Here is a 22539-nt window from a genome sequence, read left to right on the forward strand (position 1 = left end):
AGCTAACCTGTTTAACCCTTTCAAGGACAGTGGTAACGAGAGAGTGCGGGTATTCAAATGTTGTTTTCTCTTATGTTAATTATTCTTAAAAGGACAACCGACACCTACATAGCAAGTCAAGGCCAGATTGTAGCCTTTACATTTCATTCAAAATCTATGGTAATGTGTGTGGAGAAATGAGTAGCTGCTCAAACACAAAAGAGTCAGCAAAGATAGATAGATGGACTCACCAGTTTTCTGATCTCACACTCAAGATTCATGATGCAGTCGAGTTTTCTCTTGCGGCAGCGTTGGGCAGCGATGCGATTCTTGCTCCTTCGCCTCATATCATGAATGAATTCAAGCTGCTCTGAGGTCAATTTGTGCATTTTCACCAATGTTTGAAAGTCATTCCGTGGAAGATTTATGATTTGATCAACAGGGAAAGGAAGCTTGACCTGGAAAATTCACAAAACAGGTTGTTGTTAAAAGACATAATATTTTAAATAAATATGTGAGAGAAACAAATGCTGCTTGTCATTAATTCCGTTCATGATTTGGAAATGGACAAGCAGCAGACTGCAATAAAAATAGCAACAAGCTCAATCTGGCCCAAGAGCTGTTGTTTGCCCACCGCTAATTTAATGATTCTACCCGCTATTAGAAATTACTGGGACGTATCTTGATAAACAAATGATGACTGTGCATGCTTGCCTTAAATAAACAATCATTTCCCCCGGCATGAATTAGGAAATCTCACGGCACACTTGGGTGCCATGGACACCCTGGTTGGGAATCACTTGCTAGAGACAACAAGATCTAGCTTATTACTGTACTTGGAGTAGGACACCAATTGACCACATGATGGCAACATTCCATTAATGCACGCCATATTTTAGTTGTCTTAGACAGCAAATCTAGGAGAGGCAGAGAGTATGAGGAAGACAGCAGGAGGAATTGGCAGCGGATAAGAGGAGCTGCAGCTTTCTCTCTCTCTCTCTCTCTCTCTCTCTCTCTCTCTCTTCCTTTCTTCTACCTTTCAGCACAGCACATGAAGAAATAATTCAAGCAAAGGGGAGAAAGGAACAGTTAGAAATGCTATAAACTACCACTTCTCCTGCAGAGGCTGCTTGAGGCCTCAGAGAACAGAGGGCCGAGATCTTCATCAATCGGGTGCTGCAGTAAGCCAAGCTAACGTATGTTGTTTCTCCAGCAGCACCCAATTGTGATGGCTGAGGCGCCACTTAACAGCAAGTATTTATTCAGTAGCCATTAGTTGCACACTTACAATCCTGTCATGAAAGAATTAAAATATTTCCATATATTCTTGCTCAGAGACAATACCTTTGGCAACTGAAGGAAATTGATACATTTATTTAGCCATATTAAACATTGCTCAAGATAAAGAAGTTTAATCAGTATAAATATTGCTTTGTTTGTAAAAGATAGATAACAGAACAAAAAGGTATCGTTGGTTGGAGACATATGTTTCAGGTGCCAGGAGATTGAAGGGGAGCCGGCTGGCAGACACAAAGGAAGTGTGAAACGACAACATGGCCAAACGCTGGACAACGCAGATGAAAGGAAGTGACCAAACACTGACTCGGCAGGACACAACTTTTGATCTACCTTCCACCCTGCTTGGAGGTCGGGAAATACCTTGGGAACAGAGACGTTAAACCAGATCACAGGAAGGACCAAATGGGGAATTGATTTCTTTGTGTGGTCCAAATTTGAATATGCATTGGTACACATTTAAATCTGGGCTCTCCGTCTCAGTCTCAGTTGTTGTCTTTCGTCTCTCTTACTGATTTGAGGGTACACAAATATTTTCTGTTTCAGGGAGCTGAGACCCAGAATTCTGTACAGATCAAATTGTTGGGAATACAGTAAAGTCTCGTTAAATCGACATGGGCTATACAGATAATGCTGCTTATTACGATACTATTTTCTTTTCCCGGCAAATTTGTAGTCTTTTTATGTACAGTTAGTTCCGTTTAGTACGATACATGGTTATTACGATAATCCGGTTACTACGGTGCCCTTTGTTGGAGTAATTCGCTATACGAACATCTTCAAACATCGCTTTCTAATCTTTGTTTACATTTTGGACTTCCTGATACGTCATATCCTGCCTTCCTTTACATGATGTCGCATCTACATTACGTCACATCCTATTGCGTCGCACACTGTCCGGCATACAAATGCCCTCCCAGTCCGTTCGCTCTCTCTCTCTCCCTTCATGCTTCCTATCAGCCGACACCGCGATGTCTCCGCTGTCTTCAAGATTAAACTAACTTTCTGTCCAACACCTGGCTCCCTGCTGATTTAACCATCCTCTGCCATCAACGCCCGTAGAAGCAATGAACCAGGGACGAACAATCAAGATAAAACCATTACCCTTTTTCATCTCCCGCTGGCCATTTTGCTATGTTTATATCGATACAAAAGCAGCTTAAGGTGAATCGATATTTGCTTAGGGGCTTCTATACAGTACCACCATTATTGAAATCTGTATCGGTCGCACCATTGGTCACGTGACTTGGTCACATGACCAGCTTACATGTCTTGCGCAATGTAACAGACACCACTTTCTACCATTTTTAACCATGGCGAAGCGAAAGAATTGTGACCTCGGAACGAAATACAAGGCAATCGTGGCTGATGAGGAGAATCCAACAAGAAGCAAATCCTCCATTGCAAAAGAATTCGACGTGCCGCAAAATACTTTATCAACGTGGTTGAAGAGTAAGGATAAAATAAAGAGGGCATATGAAGCGTTGGACTTCGGACCTGGATCAAAGAGGATGAGAACGTGACAATACTGTAGTCTTATTATACAGTATACAGTTGTTTGACACCAATTTCATCCATGGGGAAACAAGAATTGTGACATTCGAACAACGTACAAGGCAATCGTGGCTGTGGAGGACAATCCAACAAGCAACTCCTTCATAACATAAGTAATGTAAACATTGCAGTTGTTGTTTTCCATACATGTATTTAATTGTGTTGTATTCAGATATCTTTATCGCTTGCAATAATTACTATTTTTCATGTTTGTACTTGCTGGTGCTCGTGGTTTCTCTCGTGTGTACAATGTCAACAATGTCGAGTGATACTCAGAGTCATGATTGCAAGAGTGCATTATAAAAATGATAAATGACGTTTTTATTTAATGCGTGTTTATTTTTCACTTCACTACAGTACAAAAGCATGCTAGATACGCAATCCATGAACCCAATGATAAAATTACGTGCCATATTAAAGATCCCCATTTATTGCCCCCGCTTCATGCAGTACGCCGCAGGATCGGATATATCGATAGTACGGTTATATCAATATTTTTCTGACTCCCAAGAATATTGATATAACGAGACTTTACTGTAAATTATCTGTGAGTAACTTGCCGGGTTTTGGGTCATCCCTCTCACAACGAACGCGCCAATTGTTAGGTTAAAATGTTGCGCTATAAGGTAAATATTTAATTCAGTTCAAAATTGTTAAAAGTTGAAATGTAACTGTTAACGCTAATTTTAGCTTGTAATACCCTAACCCAGGGGTGTCCAAAGTCGGTCCTCGAGGGCCGCCATCCTGCCTGTTTTCCAGCTCTCCCAGGAGCAACTCACCTGATTCAAATCATCAGGACCATTTTGATGCTGCTTCAGAGCTGGCTGATGAGCTGATCATTTGAATCAGGTGTGTTGCTCCTGGGAGAGCTGGAAAACAGGCAGGACAGCGGCCCTCGAGGACCGACTTTGGACACCCCTGCCCTAACCTAACACAACCCGAGGTTTTCATCTGACAAACTACTTTGACAGGCCATCATACATGTGGAGGTTTGTATGGACAGCCTTTGGATTAGCTTCTACAGTCTTTTTTTAAACTTGGGACAATGCCAGTATGGAGTGTATTTTATATTAGCACAGACCAAGTATTATTCACGATCATCCAATCCAGGTTTGGTTCATTGACATGTAATCAGTCCAATGAAATATGGTGGTCACTCTCATCCTATCTAAAGCAACGAGTCTGATCTCCATCGAGATTCCTCTTCAGGTTGTTTCACGTCATGTTTTTGTTCATGTTTGGTAAAACGCTACAGACAATGCTCCGCACTGTTGCTTTTGAAGGTATAAAAACGCACAAAAAACTCTCAATTGACCTGGCAAATACAATCAATATGAGTGTGCAGGAGGCATCTGGTTACTCTCAACATGGAGGAGCAGCAATTGGACTATGAGCTCATTCTATATGATGGAGGTTCTCACCCTGTATCTAAAGGAGGGCTTGGAGACACCCTGTGGGAGAAAATCATTTGGACCACTGGTATTGGGATCTTGTTCTTTTAATCATAATCCACATCGTATCACCATAGTTGAGGGTAGGAATAGAGACTGACATGTACATTGAGAGCATTTAGCTCCGGTCCAATATAAAGTCCATATTACTGAAAATAATGCACCAATACGATCGTCGGGTTCCATTTTTACCTCACATGATACTTGAAATCCTCTACATGTTGAACCACCGCATCTCCAACCTTGATAGGGCATTACACCCTTTTTAAAATGATGACCATGGTCTCAGATTGGGAGGTCATAAGTACCTCATAATATGCAAAAAGCAGTTATAAAATACAAGGCCAACCAAATAGGCTCCTTGGCTGCACCGAGAAATTTGATTCATAAAGGTTATGACCAAAATTGGCGACTTAGGGCAGCCCTGTCCAAACTTCCTGTAAATGAATCTGATTAATGCCAGCAAACCAAACCAAACTTTCGGCACATAAGGGTCGATACACCCATGCTCCTGAAGCAAGCCCCATCCAACTTTGGGAGGGACAGGGCCAAACACCTTTTCCAAGTCCACAAAGCACGTGTAGACTGGTAGAGCTACTCGACTGTTCCACGCCCGGGACAATAACCACACTGCTCATCCTGAATCCAAGATTCAACTCACAAACTCTCTTCGCCAGCACTAGACTTTACCAGGGAGGTTGAGCCATGTGATCCTACTGTCATTGGAACACATCTGGTCTCCCTTCCTAAAAAGAGGGACCAACACCCTAATCTGCCAATCAGAGGCACAGTTTTTGTCTTTTCTATCCAAATCTGTCCTGCACGTTCGTACAGTTGTTTGGGCGCAGGTGTGATTTTTCTAAAAGTAGACATACAGTCGATGGATCAAGAGGCAAGAGCACACTACGTTGGACAATAAGGTAGACTTTATAAAGCAGCATTATCAGGACGTCATCAAGCCAGCACCGACAACCGACACAAGCTGCGTCCATAATTTGTAAAATCACTTCAAATGACTTCGACTGAGCGCATTTTACAAAGATTCCACCGCATACGAACACCTTGCCTTACGGACTTTTTGTTTTATGAATGTTAAATTTATGAAAATTAAACCTTGGCATACGCACTACGCAATAAAACCACACAACCGAACAGTGTCACAGCCGGCCTACCTTTAAGTATTTAATGCAGGTGAGACCGGCCTTTTTTGGAAAAAGATGTCTAACCGGACTTTCGTAACACAGGAAGAGAAGTCTGAACCCCATTTCATCAAGCCATCAACGACCATCACACAGGTAAATAAAACAACTTTATTATACAGTACAGTTTATTTCTTTAATTACAGTCCTAATGGAATGTGTCTCCTTCCAAAAGGCAATTTCCTCCGACCTGCCACCCCATTCCACCAAGCCATCAACGACCATCACAAGGGTAAATAAAACTACTTTATTAGACAGTGCAGTGTATTTCTTTCATTACAATACAATACCACCTTTATTATACATAGAATAAGGTATATTGTTTGTAGTTTTAATGCTTATTTAGTTGAAAATTATATTTTATGGAGACCTGGGAACGGATTATTCTCATTTTAATGGTTTCCTATGGGAAATTATTTTTTGGGATACACACTTTTCGCCTTAAACACTCTGTCTGGGAACCAATTAAGTGCGTAAGCCAAGGTCCCTATAGCTATATTTTACGTCTTAAAACTTGTGCTGAATATTCATGAAGTCTTGTTTGCGAGTTGACGACGATGCCGGAATGACGTCGCTGAGGGAACGCCCCTAACCGAGAAAGCGATACACGATGTATTTTGCGTACTTTTTTTGTCTGAAAACACTGTGTTGATCACGAAATTAGAAGGAAAACTACATAAATAACGCGATGGTGAATCTTTGTGACATAGCCAATTCCGGTAACACACAAAAAGAACAAGAAGCTAACCGGAGTTAGCGATGGATAACTCCTCTCGAGGCTGATCATCCATCTCGTAAATTATTTTGTTGAACGTATATAAGTAAACTGGAGCTCTTCCAAGTCAAATATGATTACATTCTTCAGAACGGTTCCGAGCTCTTTGGTGTCGCCGAAAGGACGCATCGATGACAGTCAAACCTGGTAAGTATTGTAATGCCCCACGGCGTGACATGCACAACACAAACACCGGACGTTACATTAATATTCCGACAGTCAGTCTTTTCTTTGAATCGAACATGAATGCTTTTCTTGACCCCGTGATTAAATTCTAAATAGCTGGATGAGTAACAAGAAAGGATCTTTTTCCGAATATGAACTCTCTGAAGCCATTGTTTTTTTATTCTGGAGTAACGCAGTTTGTGAAGGAGTATCCTGACGAGACGTCACAAACTGGGGGAGGGACCTTCTGAATCTCTCCAGTTTTGAGCTCATTAGTGGCAGTTTTGGACAACATTCAGTCATTTTTATTGGTGTTTTGCGTTTGACTAAAAATATCAGCCTGCGGGTAGTCTAGATGCTATAGAATGTTTTTCTGATGTCAGTTAGGAAACAAAAAAATGGTGTCGGTTGTCCTTTAAACAGCCAATACAGAATTACGGGTAACATACTTAATTTTCGAAAGTCAGATTCACACTACGTCCGGTGGGTTCACTCCACATAAATAAGACTACCCTGATGATCACAACAACAGGCCACATCACTTCAAAAAAGGCTTTTGAGAATATTAATATATAATGATATAATATATAATCTGGACAGTTAGTAATGGAGATGGTGTCAAATAATTTGAGACTCAACATAATTGTGAGAGAGAATATTGGATGATGTTAGAGGACCTGGCCGTTGCTTATTGCTACTTCAACGCCCCAGTTCCAATCCTATATAATAATTATATATAATTATATATAATATATAATAAAGTTAACTATGATGTCCTGGGAATTAGCATAAGAACATTGTAAAAGTAATTCAAGGGTGTAAAATGGGATGTAGTATCTCATCTCATCGCGGGGGTTGCTGGAGCCTATCCCAGCTGTCTTCGGGCACGAGGCGGGGGACACCCTGAATTGGTTGCCAGCCAATCACAGGGCACACAAAGGCATACAACAGTCACTCTCACACTCACACCTAGGGACAATTTGGAGTGGTCAATCTGCCTGCCATGCATGTTTTTGGAGTGTGGGAGGAAACCGGAGGACCCGGAGAAAACCCACGCGGGTCCGGGGAGAACATGCAAACTCCACACAGGGAGGCCAGACCGGGACGCGAACCGGCGACCTCTGCACTGTGAAGCCGGTGTGCTAACCACTCGACTACCGGGCCGCCAGGATGTAGTATCCTATCCAATATATTCAGAGTACCTTGTCAGATATTAGTGCTGTGTGAATGCTTCTCACATAGTAATATTGTATTCGTATTGACCAAACATATTCCAAAGTAGCAGAACAATGACCCACATGTACAAGCATTTAATGTACTGAATAATATAAAAAATTATAAAAGCAGCTAGTTCAAAAATAAGCCAAACAGGGGAAAAAAGGGACTGAACCAACGTTTTCTGTTCTTTATTTAACACAAAAAGTTGGGTCACGTAAAACAACAACGCCAAAAAATCCATTCATCCATCCATCCATCCATCCATTCATCCATCCATCCATCCATCCATCCATCCATCCACCCCACTCATCCATCCACCCATCCATCCATCCTCCAATACAATTTATCCCCACAAGAGTCACAGTGTGCTGGAGACTATCCCATTTGTCTTCTCGCAGTATGTGGGATACAGCCAATCGCAGGGCACACACAGACGAACAACAATCCACACTAACGCTCACACTCACACGAACAGACAATTTTGAATGTTAATCAGCGTGCAATGCATGTTTTTGGAATGTGAGAGGAAACCGGAATACCCGGTGAAAACCCACAAAGGAAGGCAGGGATTGAACCCACGGCAATGTGAGGTTGACATGCTATCCACTCAACTACCAAGCTGCTCTAGTACAAAGCAGCAAAAAAACAAATACATTGGGTCACAAGTATTGAATTGTTACATACAGCCCACTCTATTGTGAATGATTGGATTGGATTGGATTGGATCTGATTTGCCTTTATTAGTCTCACAGTGGATAAATTTACATTTCACAGCAGCGATGAAATGAATGACAATAGAAAAACAAAATACATGAGCTGCTGGAAAGGCAGCCACTCTCGCGGCGCCGTCTTGAAGTCAAAAGAACAAAAAATAAATAAATAACAAATAATATGACAGCACAAAGACAATATGACAAAACAAACACACAGAGAGTCAAGGCCGGATATGCAGATGTTTGGTGTCGACTGAAAATGACATTGTAGTTGCTCAGGGCATTATCAGTTATGGCTCACCTGTTTTCAGAAACTATGCTTTGAATACTCCTCATATACACATCTACCCTGTTTACAAAGCAAAACTGGCTTCAGTGGGTTGAATTTATCCAATCTGACAAATCAATGGTCACTGAAAATGGCTGCTTTGAGCCAAAATGGCTGACTTCTTGTTTGTTTACTAGCTTCTTGAGATTCTTTTTTTTCTCTTGTAAATTGTCTCATTATTACACAAAATTTCATATAAGTGAAACTGGTTACGGGGGCCGAATTTTCTCTCTCAAACAAGTCAATTTTAAAGGATGGTATAAGCTATCTATGGGCTAGCTAGCTAGCTTTCTATCTATTTGAGTTATTTCTGGGTTGGGTGAATGCTGGCGCGTGTGGCTTCTGTTGTTCACCCACAGAAAAACGTATCTTGTAAAGTGTAAAGTGACCTTGAGAGTTTTGAAAGGCGCTTATAAATGAAATGTAGGATTATTATTATGATTATTGTTGTTGTTGTTGTTATTATTATTATTTACACTCACCTCAGGGCCACGCTCTTGAACAGTACAGGACTCGCTGTCTCCTTCGGAAAATGAACCTGACTCATCGCTGGAATTGGTGCCATATGACTGTTCACATTTTATCTTGGGTTGCCCTCGGTTAAAAACATCCCCGACACTGTGTTCCTGCTGTTCGACATTAAGGCAGCGGGCCATGTTAGAGCAAGGTGAGGAAGAGAACTCAAACTGAGGCAGGCTGCATGGAGAGCCTCCACTGCCATCCTCTGCATAGGAGTATGACGAACAGGAGCTGGATGTCCTGGTCCGTGTCTCGCAAGGCGGTGATCGCGGACAAAATTTTATTGGAACCGGACAGCTCGTGTTTGGTGTGGTGCTGGGAGAATAGGCCTGGGAAGTTGGAAGGGACTGGCTGGCTCCAGGACACATCCCCTTTGGTAAGTGCTCCGAAAGCTCAATTTCAAAAGAATTCCCACCAGGGTAGGAATGTGCTGGGGTTCCAAGACGATTGCAGGCTCCTGAGGAAAAAATGACACTCTGTCGATCAAGCTCAACTTCCTGTTTGCAGATTTCATCGCAGGGCGTAGACTTGAAAGATAGACCTACGGCAAAATTGTCATTGTTCTTTGGGGACATTCTTAAAGACAAACTTAATTCCCCAGCAAAAGCTCTGAAGTCTTTTGTGTGATCTCCCTGAGAGTTAACTTTGTCCTGGGGACAGACAAGCCTGTTGGCAAATAGCTGCTGTGATGTATTGGGCGGATTGGAGCGGTCCACTCCTTTTTTGAATAAGGCTCGGACGGATGATGCCGACGTGGTTTTCTTGATGATTTCTGAAGACACGGGATTATCCATCTCCATTGCTAAAACACTATCCTTATCCCGAGTGTCCTGCTCATCACCCGACAGGCACAAAGAGACGGCCTCTTCTTCTGTTTGTTGTTCTACTTTGATCCCTCCCAAAGGCAACCTGTCCTGATCTGGGACTCCCCCACTAATCCTGCTCTCTTTTATTGTGCTAGGAAAACCTGAGGTACTGGTGTCTGAAGAGAAATCATTATTGTGCTTGTTGCAAGCCCACTGGTATTTCCTGTACTTGGGGCATCGTGGCAGGTCTGATCCTCTGCACCTATCAATGTCCAATCGGCCATCTGTGAAGTTACTCGGTATAGGCATTGCCAGTCGATCCTCACTGGTGCACTGAATGGTGGTAAGATCATCAGCATCTTGTATCCCAGGCGAGGAAGGCATTTCAGTCTCCGACTGCATGCTTTCGTACTCTGAGTTGATGCCCTCGGCAGCCACATTGTGACAGTGCAGCAAACTGTCCTCGCTACGCAGCTGAGCTTCCAGAAAACGAAAGCATGAATCCTCTAGGTTGTGCATGCGCAGGAATTCGGCACAGCGAATGACCTCTTGAATGTTTTCTTTGCTGAGTAACAGCTTTGCGGTGTAGGCAAACTGCAACAATGGGATGAATCCTCGAGCAGTGACCTGTAAAATAGCAGATAAATTGTCATGATTACTAAAATGAGAGTCATTGTCTGGAGTACATGGGTGTGGTGAGAGCCTATAGCGTACCATCTGTTCTGAAGCAGCCCATGGCATATACTAAAAGTGATCTTTGCTGCTATATATACAGTAGTTGCATCTTTTCAAAATGTGCAAAAACATATTTACAAATGCAGTGATACCTCGGTTTACAACCCCCTTGGCTTACGAACTTTTCGGCTTACGAACGTTAAATTTATGAAAATTTTACCTTGGCATATGAACTTTTTTTGGGATATACACGGAGCTGCCTCAATGAGTGATGTGTCATTTGCGAACAAACCCGTTCTTCTAACAACAAAATGGCAGCCGGCATATTTTGGTCGTCTATTCCCCGGCCCCAGTCTTTGGTTAAAGCCACGTGATTGCTCAAGTACGCAGCAGTGAGGGGAGGTGGTTTAAACATTAAAGAGACAGGCAGACGATAGTGAGAGAGTTTCAACTTTGATAGTTCAAAGGCAGAGTGTAGACTGCAAGGTCAATCAATCAGGCTCCACAAACAACCCGCACAAGCCATCTGTACACTTGATGCAAAACGCTATCAACCCAGCTAAACAGAACACAATTGATAAGGACCTAGATAATGTTATCACAGAGGACGCACCTACAAGGGATCATTCCTCAAGATAGTGAAAGAAGAAGGTCCTCATTGAGTGTTTAATGCTGAGGAAACCGGCCACTCCATTCCATCAAGCTATCAACAATCATCATAAAGATAAATAATAAACAATTTTATTATACAGTAGTTTATTTATTTCATTATAATACAATATCACATTTATTATACATAAAATAAGGTATATTTTGTGTATTTTTAAGGCTTAGAAAATTATATAGATTATATAGAATATAAATTATATAATTATATATATATTAGAAAGTAGAAAATTATGTTTTGTGGGGACTTGGGAACTGATTATAGTCATTTTAAAGGTTTCCAATGGGAAATTATTTTTTGGGATACACACTTTTCGCCTTACACACTCTGTCTGGGAACCAATTAAGTTCGTAAACCAAGGTATCACTGTATACTCCTGACAACATGTCTCTTTACAACACTGTGGTCATGAAGATAATTCTTTTTTTTTTACAAGCAAAGATGATTCAGTCCACTTCCTGCTCTGTGTCAAAGCCCAAATTGTGAACATATGACATGAATGATTCCCAAGTAACTGCTTTACAAATGGTCAGTTTTCAAGAGCTTGCTCCTGTTTTGGTTTCTGGATAAAAAGATGGGATTGGCGGATATTTTGTAATAGGTTGCACGGACTTTGACCACTCCAAAATTCATAAATTATTTACCTTGCAGAGAGGTTTTTAGGTGTGAAAAGCATGATGAGATGAAATTAATATTTACAAGAAAAAAATTATCCGGTCGTCGATTCGGCATATATGGTATCAGCTTTATTGGTTTTCAAAGGCATATAAGCGAGGATGATAAGTGTTGTGGGGAGGGAAATGAGGGCGACAAAGAAAAAAATATTTTCAGTGCCTCTATTACATTCACCCCATTTATTTTGTTTGAAAAAAATAAATCCATGGATAATTTTGGGTCATTGTGGCAAAAAGTTACACTCATGCCTATGTGAATGATGACAGAGACGAGTCAACTCTATTAGCCACACAGTTACAGTACTGCAGACTTTGCCTTTTTCTTTCCCCACAGATATACGATATTAAAGTACACATTTCCTTAGCTTCCTTCTGTGACCTAACCGTAGTGGGAGGCTTTATGTGACCCAATGATCCTTAGAGCTAATATGTCTGGGGCTTAATGCCCTGACAGGGTCACCTGTGGTAAACAAATCCTAGTTGACGGACCAGCATGGCTCACAGATCTCTGATGATGAATGAATTAGCGGTTAAATCACCGGCTACGGAGGCTATTTCGAGGGACTTGGAATGCCACCTCTCTTGCAATGAAGGAGCCTGAGCTGGTGTGAGAGGCAGAAAAGTTCCAACCTCACATAGTCAGACTTGCCTCTACACAAAACCTGGGTTCTGTTAACAGTTATCTCAACAGAGGTTGGTCTCTTTTCTACTCAAGATGAAAAAAGGGATTAGTACAATATTGCGGGAGAGCGCAAACGACCGGGACGAAAAAAAAAATTACAATGGCTGTAACACAGAAAAATACCTGACCTCAAGTTCTAGTTCTAACTGACTTCATTTTTCTTTTTTAAATTAATGCACCAAATATTGGATTGATGTTGATTTGATTTATATTGCATTATTTTTTTCAACATTAAAAAAAAAACATAAAAAGCAACAATAAGTAACACATTTAAAGGACTACCGACGCCTCTGGACAAGTTGTGTCCATAAATTGTAAAATCACTTCAAATGACTTCTACTGAGCGTATTTTACAAAGATTCCATGGCATATAGCTATATTTTACGTTTTAAGACTCGCACTGAATATTCAGGAAGTCTTGTTTTCGAGTTGATGATGATGCCTGACATGATGTCACGTCTGGAACGCCCCTGACCGAGAAAGCGACACACAATGTATTTTGGGGACTTTGTTTGGTCTGAAAACTTCGTGTTGATCCGTGTTTAAAGGAAAACACATAAATAACGCAATAGTGAATCGTTGTGTGTTGCACCAAGACTACTATTTGATACTAGTTGACAGAAATTCCCAGAAGACAAATCAGCCCATTTCCAACAGAGCTTGGGCGCCATCTTGTGCATTTTCTACATTGGAGTCCTGATGGCTCGAATTGATACGCAAGTACTTCTTTAATCGATTGCAAATATTTATGCTTTCCTCTTCAGAACTATTTGAATCATATTCATAACTGGATGAGTAACAAGAAAGCATCTTCTCCAAATCTGAAGCCATTGTTTTGATTCAAGAGCAAGGCAAAGACGTCCTGGTGTGACGTCACAGACAAGGGGGCGGGGCCTTCTGAAATTCGCAATTTCCGGCCGGGGTCATTTTGAAGTAGTTTTGGGACACTTTAACTCATTTTTATTGGTGTTTTGCATTTGACTAAAAATATCAGCCTGCGTGTTTTGGGTATTTTAGATGCTAGAAAACGTTTTCTCTGATGTCAGTTAGGAAACAAAAAAAATGTGTCGGTTGTCCTTTAAGTTAGTGGTGTGCCACAGGATTTTTTCAATGAAAGAAATGTCATTTGGCTCGAAAAAAAATACTGCCTTCCAGAAAGCAGAGTCTGGTAATTCAGAGGTGGACCCTCCGATTTCTGGGAGCCCTGTGATTTGATGACATCTGCTCAGAGTTCTCAAGCCTTTGAATGTTCTGGGGCTGTCGTAGTTCACATGCCTCTGCAACATTGCGTGGCCATCTGGGTGAGTACCTCTGGATTGGCGACCAAATTGGTGATTTCTCCTACTATGGAATGAGGGCCGGAGTGTGTGTCCCAGTTATTGAGAAATAGAGAAAAGTATTCAGCCTCTTTATAAGGTCTGTGCTGGAAAGGAAGGTCTGTCAGGAAGTCTAGTCTTAGATGAAGGAGGAGCAATGAGGGGAGTTCTGTTGGGGGTGCTTTGGGAGTAGGGTGTGGCAACCCCCTTGTATGGGCTGTTAGTTCCTTGTACCACCATGACAGAGTTTGGTTCGCATTGCCGGCAAGAAATTGGGCCCGTTTTCATGTGAGGGTTAGATTCGGCCAAGGATGCCCCTTGTCACAGATTATTTTCATAACCTTTATGGACAGAATTGTCTAGAGGAAACCAAGTCGTTCAATGGGTCTGGTTTGGTGGCCTCGGTGTTGCATCACTGCTTTTTGTAGATGATGTACTGCTCTTGGTTTCTTCAAGCTGGAATCTCCAACTCAAACGTTTGGCATGAAAATCAACACCTCCAAATCTCAAACAATGATCCTCATTCGGAAAAGGGTGTAGTGCCCTCTGCGGGTCAGGGATGATATCTTACACCAAGTAGGGGCATTTAAGTAGGCTGTGGTGTTGTTCACGAGGGGGGCCCGGATGGAGCGGGAGATTGATAAGCGGATCAGTGAAACGTCTGCTGTGACGTGGATCTGTATTTGTCTGTCATGGCTAAAAATGAACTGAGCCAAAAGTTGGAGCTTTAATTTACCCATAGATCTATGTTTCTACACCCACATAGGGTCATGAGTTCCAGATACATCTAAATTTAAATGTCTCAAATATTTGGGATATTAGAAACCTGCATGCTAAACTTGTTGTGATGTTGTTTACAGATGTATTATTTAGCTTTAGGTTAGAGTGTATTAGAGCAGATAATGTCTTGTGTATCGCTACCAAGTGTCCTCTGGTCAAGTGTCTGGAGCCTAAAGCTTAATGGTTTGTAAGACTCCAGCTAATCTCTGTTGTGGCCATGTGGTGGGGAATGATAGAGAGAAGCCATTCCATTTAAACCTAATGCCAGTTAATTAGGTATACTCCTGAAATGCCAGATTTCTTGGCCTGCTTTGGTGCTTCGTTGAAGCACATGAAGGAAATGGTGTCTAAGGACCTATTACTATGGCGCACTGTTTTAAATATCAGTAACAAGTTCGCAGTTGACAATGATTATTTCTCTGATCCTATTCAGCAGATAGTCTGATTCAAGTCTGCAGATAAACTGTTACTTATGTTAAAAAAACGAATGACATTTTGCTACTTAGAAATGTTAATTATGAGCATGTGCTGTTCTCTTTTCACTCATCCACATGCAGTATTTCTGCTCGGAGTGAGCTTATAGTGAGTTTATAGTTCAACAAGAGGAAAGCATATCAGCTATTGTTGTTAGGAAGATGCTGCTATCTTGATTGCCATGAGTGGGGGATGGTGTGTGTGTGTTTGAGAGAGAGAGAGAGAGAGAGAGAGAGAGAGAGAGAGAGAGAGAGAGAGAGAGAGAGAGAGAGAGAGAGAGAGAGAGAGAGAGAGAGAGAGCGTTAATAAGGGTGCGGTAGCTTCAGTGACACCTTGGGGAGGGGAGAGGCTTTCTCTTCACTTTACGTCTGAGCATCCACTATATCAGGGGTGGACAAACTTTTTGACTCGCATTGGGTTCTAAAATTTGACAGAGGGGCCGGGCCAGGAGCATTTGGAGGGAGTGTTTGGAAATGCCGGAAATACTAAACCTAAAGCATTAAAGGACAACCGACGCCTCCGGACAAGTTATGTCCATAATTTGTAAAATCACTTCAAATGAGTTCAACTGAGCGTATTTTACAAAGATTCCACAGCATATAGCTAGAGTTTACGTTTTAAGACTTGCGCTGAATATTCATGAAGTCTTGTTTTCGAGTTGATGACGAACCCCATGTGATGTCACGTTTGGACCGCCCCTGACCGAGAAAGCAACACACAATGCATTTTGCAGTACTTTGTTTAGTCTGAAAACTTCGTGTTGATCCATGTTGATGGGGAAATTAGAAGGAAAACACATCAATAACGCGATGGTGAATCGCGTGTTGCACCAAGAAAACTATTTGATATTCGCTGACACAAATTCCCAGCTGACAAATCAGCCCATTTCCAATGGCGCTTGGGCGCCATCTTGTGCATTTTCTGGGTGCTACATTGCTGTCCTTGACGGCTCGAATTGATATGGGAGGACTCCTTTAATCAATTGCAAACATTTATGCTTTCGTCTTCAGAACGATTTGAATCATATTCATAACTGGATGAGTAACAAGAAAGCATCTTCTCCCAATCTGAAGCCATTGTTTTGATTCTAGGGCAAGGCAAGATGTCTTGGCGTGACGTCACCAACAAGGGTGTGGGACCTTCTGAAACAGGCCATTTCCGGATTCATTTTGAAGTCATTTTTATTGGTGTTTTTCATTTAACTAAAAATATCAGCCTGCCTGTTTTGGGTATTTTATATGCTATAAAACGTTTTTCTGATGTCAGTGGGAAAAAAAAAAATGGTGCCGGTTGTCATTTAAATGTAGTGTGTACAAACCTCATAGCACAGTAAGTACACTCCAACCCAATTTATTAACTGTCTTTCAAATGTGAAAAATATCCCTGATCAGTTAATAAATTTGTCTCAAGGAATATGGCGTTTACATACTATTTCGCAGATACTTGGAGGAGGAAATGGAAATAGATTAAAATAACATATGCACTGTGATTTATCAAGATTGCGTCAGTTTTTAATACGTTTCCATCGAAGGGGCAAAGTTAAAGAAATCAACATTTATTGAAAAATGGAATCACTTTCAACATTCAAAACATATTATTACACAACGAAATATTCAAGCTCAATAATACGTACTTGTGTTAAATTCCGCAAAATCATGGATGGATTGTCCTGACCGCGCGCTCTACAAACTCGCCACTGACGCCCTCGCCTGCACGAGTAAACAATACACGTGTACCATCGCCAAGCACACAGACATAGGCTACCGGCAGTTGAAATTTGCATACTCGGCACGGCAGCCAATCAGAAGCCTGCTTCTTTCTTCCGGACTTTCGCAAGCGTTCTAAGGTCGTGCATTTGCATATCATTTTCCAAAATAGATGCACAGAACCTCAGCCCAGAAGAAAGATTCAAAAGAAACTAACAACATATGTGACGCTACAAAACGTAAATTTACATTAAACCGTGACTGTAAAGTGTACGTGAGACTTATGAAAGGGGCTTAGTGGCTTGTAGCAAGCAATGCAAACGTTGCATTGTGCACCATGATGACAAATGACTACTGCAGCAAAATCTACACTGTACATTTGTCGTACATTATACTCTTTCATAACTGCCACAGTTTCAGTGCAGATCAAACAGACACACTTCCCCTTGAATTCTTTGAAGAAATATTCACTCTCCCACTGTGTCTGAAAATTTCTGCACTCACTTTCTACCTTTCGCTTCTTTGGTTCTGCCGTGTTTAGTAACGGGTAAACTTCTTCTGGGATTGGCCTTTTTGGTGGAGCAACTGCCTTGATCAACAGTTGCAGAAGTGCGGGCAAAATTTGAAGTGCGGGCCATATTCCATTCTGTTTATAAATTTTTTTGTGGGCCAATTAAAAATGGACTCCGGGCCGCAGTTGGCCCACGGGCCGTAGTTTGGTCACCCCTGCACTGTATAGGGCGCGGAAAATCCTACTGGACCCTCCGCACCCTGCCCACCACCTTTTCCAGCTACTCCCCTCAGGCAGGCGCTACCGATCCATGCGCACCAAATCCAGCAGACATTTAAACAGCTTCTTCCCCCAAGCCATTAACTCTTTGAACTCTTCAACAGTCGCCAAAATGGAACTGTATAGTGCCACTTAGCAGTTTTTTTGACGACGATACTAGTGCAGCGTGTTCTACCGGAAACAAATTGAATGATTGAAATATATATGAATAGTACAACGATACATACACTCAATTATACACATATCCCGGAAACAAAATAGAATGACTCTACAGATTTAAATCCAGTGAATCACAATCACTTTTTTCTGTTTTCCAAAAAGCTTTAATGTTTGCAGTTTTTATTGCCAAATTTCAAACCTTGTGAATGTTCCAAATTTCTTTGCAACAACATAAAACTGTTGAGGAACATTAAAATTGTTGGCGAACAAGATATGGCCTTTGTTTAAAATTTGACTGGGATATTTTTTACGAAAAGAAAAACTGTTTGCAAAACGTACTATTTGTTTGGGAAGATCTTTGCAAACGTTTGCAACCCTTTGAAACCTTTAATGAACCCTGACAAATAAATGTTTCTTATGTGCGAGCACACTTGTAAACATTCCCCATGGAGTTGACGTTTAAAGGACAACCGACACCTCCGGACAAGCTGCGTCCATAATTTGTAAAATCACTTCAAATGACTTCTACTGAGCGTATTTTACAGAGCTTCCACCGCATATAGCTATATTCTATGTTTTCAGACTCGCGCTGAATATTCATGAAGTCTTGTTTTCGAGTTGATGACGATGCTGGAAGTGATGTCATATCGGTACGCCCCTGACCGAGAAAGCGACACACAATGCATTTTGTGGGTATGTTTTTTCGTCTGAAAACAACATTTTGATCGCGAAATTAGAAGGGAAACTACATAAATAACAAAATGGTGAATTGTTGTGTGTCACAGCCAATTGCGGAAACACGCATAAAGGTGTAAGTTTACACAGATTCCCAGCGGACAAATCAGCCCATTTCCAATGGAGCTTGTGCGCCATCTTATGCATTTTCTGGGTGCTACATTGAAGTCCAGACGGCTCGAATTGATATGGAAGCACTTCTTTAATCGATTGCAAACATTTATGCTTTCCTCTTCAGACCTATTTGAATCATATTCAGAACTGGATGAGTAACAAGAAAGCATCTTCTCTGAATCTGAACTCTCTGAAGCCATTGTTTTGATTCTGGAGCAAGGCAGTTTGTGACCCAAAGTGACGTCACGAACAAGGGGGCGGGACTTTCTGAATCTCCCCAGTTTCAAGCTCATTTTTGGCAGTTTTGGGAGACTTCGTCATTTTTATTGGTGTTTTGCATTTGACTAAAAATATCAGCCTGGTTGTTTTGGGTATATTAGATCATATAAAACATTTTTCTGATGTCAGTTAGGAAACGAAAAAAAAAAATGGTGTCGGTTGTCCTTTAAAATATATGACTTGTATTTCATGATCATTTATCAACAAAACTAATGAAATGAAGTTTCGAAAAAAGTTTGATAAACAAAATAAGTTTTGTAAAGTTACATTAGGTCAATAAACTCCATAACATTAATTCCTCTGTTCAGCCTGATGCACAGCTGATCAATGCGTATTTGCCTTGTGATGTGATAAAACAGCTAAAACTGAAACCACTAAACAAGCCTGCTAAGCAAAATAAAAAGAGGGCACATTTTGTATCCACTTTGAGCTTTATATTTAAACAGAACCCATGAATGTAAACTGGGAAATGATCTTAGAATGATGCTAATACCTAGCGTTCCCTTGGAAACATAGGGAGGGAATTCAGTGTTTGAATGAGATTGATTGGCCAACGCGCCGTAGTTTATTAAAACACGTTTATTAATAGGAGGGCTAAATAAGGAAAAAAATCATAGCATACCAATGGCTCTATTTTCAGTAAGTCTCATCAGCTGCCATCTGCAGGTTTACATTTTGACATCTGCCCTTCGACAACACCACTGCTAAAACCATAACAGACGAAAAACAGAAGGTTTCTGAGCCAGTGTTTGTAATTGATTGGAATGCTATTTTCCTGACTGTATGGCTACTTATTTCCAACTGTATGATGATCATGACCCATATCCCGGTTAAAATCAATTACTGATCTATTCACTTCAATTACATTTAATTAAATAAAAAGCAATATTCTTATCTTTACAGTGGTTTTTGTGTTTTATTGTTTGAATAATTATTGACCAATTATCCCCCATATGTTATGTCATCAGATAATTTTGGGGTGATATTACCCAACCCTGTCAATCTTTTCAGAATTCTTTTTTTCAAAAAGCCAAATAAAATGACTCAATACAATTAATACAATTACTTAGAGAGAAATAATAATAATAATAATAATAATAAATCAAGCACCTTTCAAAACACTCAAGGACACTTCATAGTCACAGCATATGTTTTTCTGCGGGTGAGCAGCGGCAGCCACATGCGCCAGCATTCTCTCAACCCGGAAGTAACACACACATAATATAATCATAATAATCTTAATATGATAATAATAATAATACATTTTATTTAAATAATAATACATGTCATTTGTAAGCGCCATTCTAAACTCACTTTACAGTCACAGTATAGGTTTTTCTGTGGGTGAGCAGTGGCAGCCACACGCGCCAGCGTTCACTCAACCCACTAATAGAAAGCTAAATAGCCAGCTAATAGATAGGTAATAGTTAGCTTGCTAGCCAGCCAGATATCTAATAGATAGCTCGCTAGATAGCTAGCGAGCCAGCTACAAAGCTAATAGAGAGCAAATAGCTAGCAAATAAAGTGCTCTCAAGGACAGTTCACAGTGATAGACAAGCATAGATACAATAATAAATAAAATACAATTATATATAGAAACAAGAGATAAAGCTACACAGAAAATGCAATTTTAAATAGGTGGGATTTGAAATGTATTGAACATATCATAAGAATGTGGTGATGGTCAGAAATGTCAAAAATTTGAGGATACATTTTGATCAAAATACAAAAAGTTCTCCAAACTTTAAGACTACTATATTTGAACCTAAAATCACATGTCCACTCTACCACGAGAGAAGACAAATTAATATTCCATACCACTGTTGTAGGTAAAATCCCACTTGATACCCCCCCCCCCCACTGAACACACACAGTGGATTAAATCGGTGGCTCGTAATCTGCTGACAGTGCATTTTAGTGCAAGCCTGATTTTGGGAGGACATGGAGTCACATCGAAAAAAAATGCACGTCTGCTTCTGAACAAGCAAATATAATTTGGTTAATTTATGAAGTAGATACATGGAAATAATATTCATTACTTCAAATAAATACTGAGGCAACTTTAACACATAGATTAAACAAATCCAATGTGTTAGATTGTTTTGGAATGGAGAAAGGAAATGACACAACAAAAGAAATTCAAATGAACAAATGAATCAGAAAAGGTTTACTTAGAACACTCCATTTACCAGGGCTTTGGTAACAGGCCTCTCGAGATCGAAACTCTTTGACTCTGGTGCTGCTGAGCATTTATTACCCTGGGACTCGGTGGCTAACCATTGGGGTTCATCCCAATAGAAAGTATAACCTCCTTCTGTCTTTGGGTAAGGAAATGGGGATTCATTTGTTTTCACCTGTGCACAAAATAACAATTTGGCATACCATTGGAGTGCTTGGAGAGTGAGCGAGAGACCACTGGGTACTCTTTTTGCTGGAGGACTTCAATGTCCACACGGACAATGAGAGTAGGACCTGGAAGGGTGTGATTGGAAGTCATGGTCCCCCCAATCAGAACTGGTGTTGTTATTGGACTATTATGTTCCGCATGAAGGCGGCCCGGTAGTGGTCAGCACACCGGCTTCACAGTGTAGAGGTCGCGGGTGTGCGTCCCGGTCCGGCCTCCCTGTGTGGAGTTTGCATGTTCTGCCCGGGCCCGCGAGGGTTTTCTCCGGGTCCTCTGGTTTCCTCCCACACTCCAAAAACATGCATGGCAGGCATATTGACCACTCCAAATTGTCCCTAGGTGTGATTGTGAGAGTGACTGTTGTACGTTTTGTGTGCCCTGCGATTGGCTGGCAACCAATTCAGGGTGTCCCCCGCCTCATGCCCGAAGACAGCTGAGATAGGCTCCAGCACCCCCCGCGACCCTAATGAGGAATCAGCGGTACGGAAAATGGATGGATGTTGCTCATGGACTGGCATACATCATAGTTCAGTCATGGTGTCCTCATATGGCCTTGTCACCAGCACGTCCTAGGCCACTTGTACTTGTTCCCATTGAGAATAAGCCATATACCATTTCATATTTCATAAATCCACAAAAGTCATTAATTTCTGGTTATAATGTACAGTGATACCTTGGCTTACGAACTTAATTGGTTCCCATAAAGTGTGTATTCCAAGCATTAATTTCCTCTAGGATGGGAAATGAGAATAATACCGTTGCCAGGTCCCGATAAAACATAATATTCAACTAAATAAGCCTTAAAACTACACACAATATACCTTATTTTATGTATAATAAATGTGCTATGGTATTGTAATTAAAGAAATAAACTGTATTATATAATAAAGTCGCCGTATTTACCTTTATGATGGTCGTTGATAGCTTGATGGAATGGATAGCTTTTTTCATAAAGTGTCTCAAGGAGCTCTGGGTTGTACATCTCAGAAGTTGTGATATTGCAACAGCAACTTATGCAGGCAGACACACTAGAAACTTCATTAATAGCTGGTTCCCTTGCTTGTCTTTTCTCTTCAAATTG

At 41.0% G+C, this 22539-nt stretch overlaps 1 protein-coding gene across 2 annotated transcripts in view; it reads right to left on the reverse strand.

Moving 5' to 3' along the window:
* bach2b (BACH transcriptional regulator 2b) overlaps positions 1–22539 on the reverse strand; it is an 82576-nt gene that overhangs the window by 12670 nt on the left and 47367 nt on the right. For both annotated transcript variants that reach the window (XM_089022220.1, XM_089022222.1), the window contains exons 3-4: positions 9161–10630; positions 231–437 (exon numbers count right to left, since the gene is read on the reverse strand). In XM_089022220.1, coding sequence (XP_088878346.1) covers positions 231–437; positions 9161–10630 — 1677 coding nt within the window. The remainder of the gene's footprint in view (positions 1–230; positions 438–9160; positions 10631–22539) is intronic.

The sequence above is a fragment of the Hippocampus bargibanti genome, linkage group LG19 (genome assembly GCF_051943395.1).
Source record: "Hippocampus bargibanti isolate YZ-2025 linkage group LG19, ASM5194339v1, whole genome shotgun sequence".
Taxonomy (NCBI): Eukaryota; Metazoa; Chordata; class Actinopteri; order Syngnathiformes; family Syngnathidae; genus Hippocampus; species Hippocampus bargibanti.